This window comes from Phoca vitulina, unplaced genomic scaffold, assembly GCF_004348235.1.
Source record: "Phoca vitulina isolate PV1807 unplaced genomic scaffold, GSC_HSeal_1.0 scaffold23, whole genome shotgun sequence".
In the NCBI taxonomy this organism is placed as follows: Eukaryota; Metazoa; Chordata; class Mammalia; order Carnivora; family Phocidae; genus Phoca; species Phoca vitulina.
Genome location: NW_022589726.1, coordinates 19,041,494 through 19,048,889, shown reverse-complemented (window position 1 = coordinate 19,048,889; position 7,396 = coordinate 19,041,494). Strand labels below are relative to the sequence as shown.

Sequence of the window (7,396 nt, the reverse complement as noted above, 5' to 3'; positions counted from 1 at the left end):
CTGGACAAGCTAAAGTTTTGCCATCCGTTCAGCATCATGCAGCGCACCGGCCTGGGCTCATCTCCAGGCCACCTCTCCAGATGGCATGCCCTTCATCTTGGGGGATCGGTGCCCCGTCCAGGCCCCTGAGCCCGGAGTTGGGGAACCAGACCTGCGTTCCAGATGCTGCCTCGTCGCCGATGACTCCTCTCCGCCTAGGGAGGCGGCACAGAGCGCACTGGCCTCTCCTTCCCTCCTATCTCTATGGCGGAAGTGCGCCGTTCCAGCCGAAACACAACAACATTCTCGGTGGTGGGAGTGAATGGACTCGTCCAAATGAGGGGGATACGTCTCACCATCGAATCCAAAGCTCCGAGACCTAATCAAGACAAAAAGTAGCAGGTTTTTACGGAGCAGTATGTGGCCCCCTGTGCCCGTTGGCGTGGCTGTAAGGCGGGGCGGGCGGCTGCGCTGCGTCGGGGCCCTGCCGGGCGGTGTTCGCGCCCCCCCGCCGGAGGCCCGCGGAGCCGGTGGAACCCGCCCGCCTGGCGGGGGCGGAGGCCCGGACTTCCGCCGCCGGCACCGCCTCCTGCCGCGGTGGTTGGGCGCCCGCGGGAGCGCGGCTGCGTGGCCGTCGGGTCTGGGACGCGGGCTCGGGAGGTGGGGGGCCGTTCCACCCAACCGTCTGCCCCCTCCCCCTGTGCAAGCGCGGGCACTCCCCGGGCCGGCGGGAGGGACAGCGCGCCTCGAACTCCCGAGCGCGGCCAGGCTGGGCGCGGGGAGGCTCCCCCACCCGCACCTCCCGGGACCTCAGGAGGCTGCTCCTCCCCTGGACCCTGGACTTCGGCGGGTCGCGCGTGGTGGCGGTGGGAGACACGGGACCCGGGCAGAAGGTCCTTCCTGGGCCCGCCAGAGTGTCTTGACGCTGGGCCTTCTGTTTTTGCTTTTAGGCTCTCTCGCGCTCAGTCGCCGGCGTGGACGTCGAGGCGCACCTGCGGAGGGGGCACCTGCGCGTGAGGAGGAGCAAGGGCATGGTCCGAGCCTGAGGGACCCGCGCTCGAGCCTGTACGCGTAAGTGGGCATGGGGATGCCCTGGGCTCCAGCCTGGCTCTGTGCTCTACAGACCTGGGCCTTGGGGGGAAAGGAGGGATGAGACTTCCCAGGCCCTGCTCGAGAAGACTCCCTCCTCACCGGAGGCGAGGGTGAGGGCAAGGGGACAGACAAGCTCATCACGCACCAGAGGTGGCTTGCTGTGGGAAGGAGGCTGGGATTGGTTGGTCACTACCGACTTCTTGGAGGAGTGTTGCCTAGAACTGTTCAATAATGAGAGAAGAGCCTGGGCGTGGGGAAAAGAAAGAAGTGGCCTGGGTGAACGTTTGTGGGGGACCCCAGAGGGGGAAGTGGTGGAAGAAGGGGGAGCTGGGCCAGAGGTGGGAGCCTCTAGATGGGAGGCTGTTGAAGGGAAAATACTAGAGGGCAGAAACGAGTGGGAGAGCCTGACTCCTCCTGAGTGTAGGAGAAACCAATCCAGCAACCCTTGGAAGGACCTGGAGGCTCCCGATCAGGGTGATTTGAGCAGTTACTTTGTACTAGGTTCCAGGCACCGAGTTTCCAGTGATGAGTAGGGTCCAGTCCTGCCCTCAAGAAACTGTCTGTCTAGTGGGAGAGCTAAGACAGGGTAACACCCGTGAAGAGATGGCTGCTAGGACAGGTAGACTCGCGCTGGTAGCCGAGCGAGAGGCAGAGCCAGCGTGATCTCTGAGCTGTCCACAGACTGCCTCGTGTTCACTGCTGAGCATTGCTCTTTAATGGGGATGAGACAAACTGAAATACACTTAGAGGAGAGCTGCCAGATAAGATGTGATGTCCAGCTAGCACGGGTATGGGGACTGGGGACCTTTAACCTGTGGTAGGGGTGGGGCGCCTGGGTGGCTCAGTCGTTAAGCGTCTGCCTTCGGCTCAGGTCATGATCCCAGGGTCCTGGGATCGAGCCCCACATCAGGCTCTCTGCTCCGTGGGAAGCCTGCTTCTCCCTCTCCCACTCCCCCTGCTTGTGTTCCCTCTCTGGCTGTGTCTCTCTCTGTCAAATAAATAAAATCTTAAAAAAAAAAAAAAAACAAACCTGTGGTAGGGGTGAGGGGTGATGGAAGAGTTGTGTCCGGATATCAGAAAGGCACATTAGTGGAAAAGGGGTGAGACTTATTCTGTGTGGCTCCTGATATCCAAACTGTGACCAGGGGTTTGAAGCACTGAGGGGCAGATTCCCTCTGCAGAAGGAATACCTGAGTAGAGCTGTTTAAAGATGGAATGGTCTGCTGTGATAGGTGGTGAGTTCCCCGTCAGGGCAGGTTTGTAAGCTGAACGCTCAGCAAGAAATGTGACTATTCCTTCTCCTTTGGGGCTCATATTCAGCTACTTATCAAGTCTGGTTTGCAAGTCTGTTGTTGCCTTCCCACTTGCTCCACCTGTGCTGTATCATAGCCTGTGTCCTCTCTCGGCAACAGTGATATCATAATGAATTATAGTGGCTGATACTTAGTATTTACAACTGGCCAGGTACTGCTTTAAGCGCTTCACAGGTGCTAACTCATCTACTCCCTGGGACAGTCCTTTCAGGGTAGCTTTTATAGATCCCCTTTATATAGATTCAGGAAACTGAGGCACATAGGAGTTAAGTAGCTTGCACAAGGTCACACCGTGAGCGAGTGGCAGAGCTGGGGTCCCAACCCATGCTGTCTGGCTTTAGAGTTGCTGTTTTTAACCACTATTCTGCTGTTTTACGTAGGCGATTTTATTTGATCCTCACAAGAATCCAAATTTACAGATAAAACACAGTGATTTGCTTGAGGTCACAGAGCAAGATATAGGAGAACTGGGGTTCGACCCAGGACCATTGGATGTGAAACCGTCCACACTTCGCACTTCACTCCCTCACATCCATTGCGCTGCCCCTGTAACTGTCCCTACTGTCGGGGCCTCTAAGTGGACTTCTTGCCCAGCCTTTCTGCCTTAAATCTGAGTTTTTATCCTGGAGTCTGTGGATGGCCCTGGCACTAGGTGAGATTGGGGGTGTGTGCGTGTGTCAGTCAGGTGTCAAAGCCCAGTCTTCTTTTTTTTTTTTTAAGATTTATTTATTTATTTGAGAGAGAGAAACCATGAGCAGTGGAGTGGAACAGAGGGAGAGGGAGAAGAGAGCCCACCGAGGGGCTCCATCCCAGGACCCTGAGATCATGCCTTGAGCCGAAGGCAGACGGTCAACTGACTGAGCCCCCCAGGCGCCCCTCAGTCTTCAGAGTTTTTATTGATTTCTCAGAGCAGTTTCTGGCCACAAAATAGTGAAGAGTGATCCTTTGCCTTTTATCCGGTTAACTTTCTGATGCACAGATCTGATCTTGGCACAGTGGTGCATTGACTCTTCACTGCCCTCAGCACAGGGTCCACATGCCTTAACCTGGGCATTCAGGGTCCCAGGCAGCCAGACGCCCATCTTCCTTTCCTTTTTACTCCCGCCTTGTACCCTGGCCAGTCTGGTGGCCTTCACCTGCCTTTCTCTCGTCCAGTCCCAAGGCCGCTCAGGAGCAGGGGCCGTGCTCGCCTTGAGCGGCCGGTGCCTGGCAGGTGCCGCACAGGGAGCCTTCGCGGGCCACTGCGCTGGATGCTGTCCTGAGGTCAAGCCCTGGCTGGTTGGTTGGGCTGGTAACTTTGAAGCTCTCCCTTTCTGATCCCGAGAGTCTTCCTGGTAGCAGTGCTGTCAAAACGCAGAGAAGGGCCACGGAGGCAGAGGCTGGCCGGGCCAGGAGGGAAGTGGACAGGTAACGTGCAGATCATTCAGAAGGTGTCAGCTCGCTGACCTGGCTGCTCTTGCAGGGTGGCCCCTGGCTGGGGTGAAGCTCCCCGTGTTCATTCCAGCCCCGCCCCCGGGTGCGGGCTCCTGGCTGCAGGATGAACTGTCGCTCGGAGGTGCTGGAGGTGTCGGTGGAGGGGCGGCAGGTGGAGGAGGCCATGCTGGCCGTGCTGCACACGGTGCTCCTGCATCGTAGCACGGGCAAGTTCCACTACAAGAAGGAGGGCACCTACTCCATTGGCACCGTGGGCACCCAGGACGTGGACTGTGACTTCATCGACTTCACCTACGTGCGGGTCTCCTCTGAGGAGCTGGACCGTGCCCTGCGCAAAGTTGTCGGGGAATTCAAGGTAGGGACTTCAAGGTGGCGCAGCGGGCGGCAGGTGGACCTCGAGTGCCCCTCCACCCTGGCTTGCTCTTGGACCAGCTTACCCTTCCTGAGTGTTCCTGTCAGGTTCTTCCACGGTCCAAGGAACAGGCGTGTTCAGTGCTCCTTGCGGGGAGAAGGGCTTTGGGCAGGGGCAGGGGTTGGTAAAAATACCCAGGGAAGGAGAGCAGGCAGCCCCTGCAGCATGGACATCGGGTTCCCTTGGGTGCTTATTGCCCCCCACCTCTGGGCTGGACCTTCTGTCTGACTCTTCAGCTCTCCCGCCCTCCTGACTCCTTCTCTCTGCTTCCACTTTCTCCTTCAGGAAATTCCTTTCCCCTGGGAAATTCCCGGAGAGGGAGGCTTGCAGGGCTCAGGTGCTTGCCGTCCAGCGGGGCGTCGCAGCGTGGCACGTGTTTGTGTGTACCTGTGGGGGCGGGGAGGAAGGTGGCAGGGACACAGCAGGCTGCTAGTGTTGGTCACCTCAGGCAGTGGGAATTTGTTTTAATTCAGGGTTGCAGTGTTTCACTATTTCAGTGAGTGGCTATTTTGAATTTTCGAGTAAGAGGGAACTTTTTTTAAGGAGGTGAGAGGAGGAGGGTCGTCTGTCTGACTTCCATTCCACAGACGTTTGGAGAGCGCCTACATGGTGCTGGGCGCCATGTGCTCATGGCAGGAGGTGGACCCTCCCCCGGGGCACAGTGTTCCCCCACTCCCATTCCCCAGTCCCTCTTCAAGGGAGGCTGTGGTAGTCAGCCGTCTGTCCTCTAGACACCTGTAAGAGGCACGTGGCATATAATGGTTAAGAGCATGGATTCTGGAGCCAGGCTCTACCACCCAACAAGGTGTGACCTTGGGCAAGTGACTCCACCTCTCTGGCCCTCAGTTTCCCTGTATGTAAAATTGGAATGATAATCGTACCTGCCTCATAGGCATAGGCACTCTGAGGATTAAATGAGTCCGATAGGGCAAGTGCTTGGACCAGCCCTGCACCACAGGAAGCTAGAGAAGTGTTAGCCATTATGACTACCAGTCAGGGTCCCGTGACCTTGCTTTGTCCACAAAGGAGAGAATTACTCCTTGATGGACGGTTTAGGACTTGAGGGAAGCATCCTTACCCTCCGAGTTGGTCTTAACTCAGATGGAAAGGGGCTTCAGGGTCCCAGCCGCCCTAGGAGTGTAGGGCCACCACACCCCCTGGAGGTAGGGGATAGGCAGAATTACTGGATGAGGTGGTCTCATTTGCTTCTCAGAGGAGAAGAGGGAGAAGCCAGGTCTGGTCTGTCCTTCCCTCCCCCCTTCTGTTTCTTGGTTTCCTTTTTTTCTTTTTTTAAGATTTTATTTATTTATTTGTGAGAGAGAGAGAGAGAGAGAGAGAGAAGTGGGGGAGGGGCAGAGGGAGAAGCTGACTCCCCCCTGAGCAGGGACCCCCCCGCACCCCCCCTTGCACATCCCCCCCTTTGGCTCAATCCCAAAGGCAGATGCTTAACCGACTGAGCCACCCAGGTGCCCCTCTTGGTTTCCTTTTTTCTAAGTAAGGATCATTGGGCTTTAATCCCCTCTTCTGCTTTTCTTTAGAGACAGATTTTGTTGGTTTGCTAGGAGCACTCAAGTTTAGGCTGGCAGTTTGCTGTGTCACTGCACACGAATCCTTTGCCCCCTGTGGGTTTCATTCCCTGCCCTCCCTGAATGACTGGTAAAGCTCGGAGAGCCTAATTTTTACCCTGGGGTGTAGGAAGGAGGTGCTTACAGGGCGAGAGCCCCTCCAAGGTCTTGGCCTACTCATCTGTTACCCCTCCTTCCCCAGGATGCGCTGCGCAACTCTGGGGGTGATGGGCTGGGGCAGATGTCCCTGGAGTTCTACCAGAAGAAGAAGTCTCGCTGGCCTTTCTCGGACGAGTGCATCCCCTGGGAAGTGTGGACGGTGAAGGTGCACGTGGTTGCCCTGGCCACAGAGCAGGAGCGGCAGATCTGCCGGGAGAAGGTGGGCGAGAAGCTCTGCGAGAAGGTCATCAACATTGTGGAGGTGATGAACCGGCACGAGTACCTGCCCAAGATGCCCACGCAGTCGGAGGTGGACAACGTGTTTGACACAGGCTTGCGGGATGTGCAGCCCTACCTCTACAAGATTTCCTTCCAGATCACTGATGCCCTGGGCACCTCAGTCACCACCACCATGCGCAGGCTTATCAAAGACACCCTTGCCCTCTAGGCCTTAACTGGGGCCGCGGGTTCTCCTGGATGGCTTGTAGACCTTGGCTTCCGGGGATCGTACTGTGGGGCCCTTGGGGCTCTGGAACGTGCTCCAGGTCCTTGATGAGACTTGGAATGGCCACCCCTGGCTTCCTTGTTTTGTGGCTGCCAGTCTTTGGTCATCTCTTTAACCTTTGCTAATGGTTAGTCTGGCCTTCACTGTCTCTCTGCACCCCTGTGGGGGTCCCCCTTCCTCCACTGTATGGAAGAGCCATCGCTAGGATGGTGAATAAAGTTGAGAATGTATTTGGGTTGAGCCATCTCTCCGTTAGCTTGTGTTCTGCCCTGAAACATTAACACTCCCTGGCAGACCTGTGAGGATACAGGTGTGTGTTAAGGGCATTATTCCAACATGAAGGGAATGGGGGGAGGGGATAGATTAAAACTGACCAATTCGGTACTTTGTTGGACATTCACATAAGCAGGTGTTAACCACCCAGGTGTCACCGTGGTCAGCCTGTGAAAGACGACACAGATCAGGAACTGTTGCTTTTGGATATGATTGCTGTTTCTTCTCCCTAAGGAAGCTGTGATATCCCTGCCTTTTATATTATCTGGTCTGGTTTCATGATGCCTCAAAGAGTATCTTCTGTGTCTTCATAGAGCACATCCAGGTCCCCGCGTGCACCAGAAAGCTCATTTAACTGGGGTTTCCTTCTCTGGAGAGAGACTGGCCAACTTGAGACAGGTGTCTGATGACACTTCTTCCAGGTCACGCTGGCCCTTGCTGGTCGTTAGGACAGTGCTTTGTTAACACACTCATTTCTACACCAGCATACTCAAAATCCATGAACTCCTTCTTGTGTACTTCTGATTTATTCTATATTTTATACTTTTGGGTTGTATGTGGGCAGTTGTACCAGGCTAAATGGAGCGGGGGTGGGGTGGGGGGGTCTTGCCCGTGGTCCTGGAGCAGGTAGGTAGCCAGCGTAGGCAGGAAGTGTTCACACATT

At 56.2% G+C, this 7,396-nt stretch overlaps 1 protein-coding gene across 1 annotated transcript; it reads left to right on the top strand.

Annotated features, from left to right (window-relative positions):
• The first annotated feature begins 548 nt into the window (after nucleotides 1-548).
• ATG101 (autophagy related 101) lies at nucleotides 549-6,699 on the top strand. Its single transcript, XM_032421053.1, has 4 exons — nucleotides 549-639; nucleotides 930-1,050; nucleotides 3,847-4,173; nucleotides 5,998-6,699. The coding sequence occupies exons 3-4, from the start codon at nucleotides 3,922-3,924 to the stop codon at nucleotides 6,400-6,402; spliced, it is 657 nt and encodes a 218-aa protein (XP_032276944.1). The 5' UTR covers nucleotides 549-639; nucleotides 930-1,050; nucleotides 3,847-3,921; the 3' UTR covers nucleotides 6,403-6,699.
• Nucleotides 6,700-7,396: the final 697 nt, after the last annotated feature.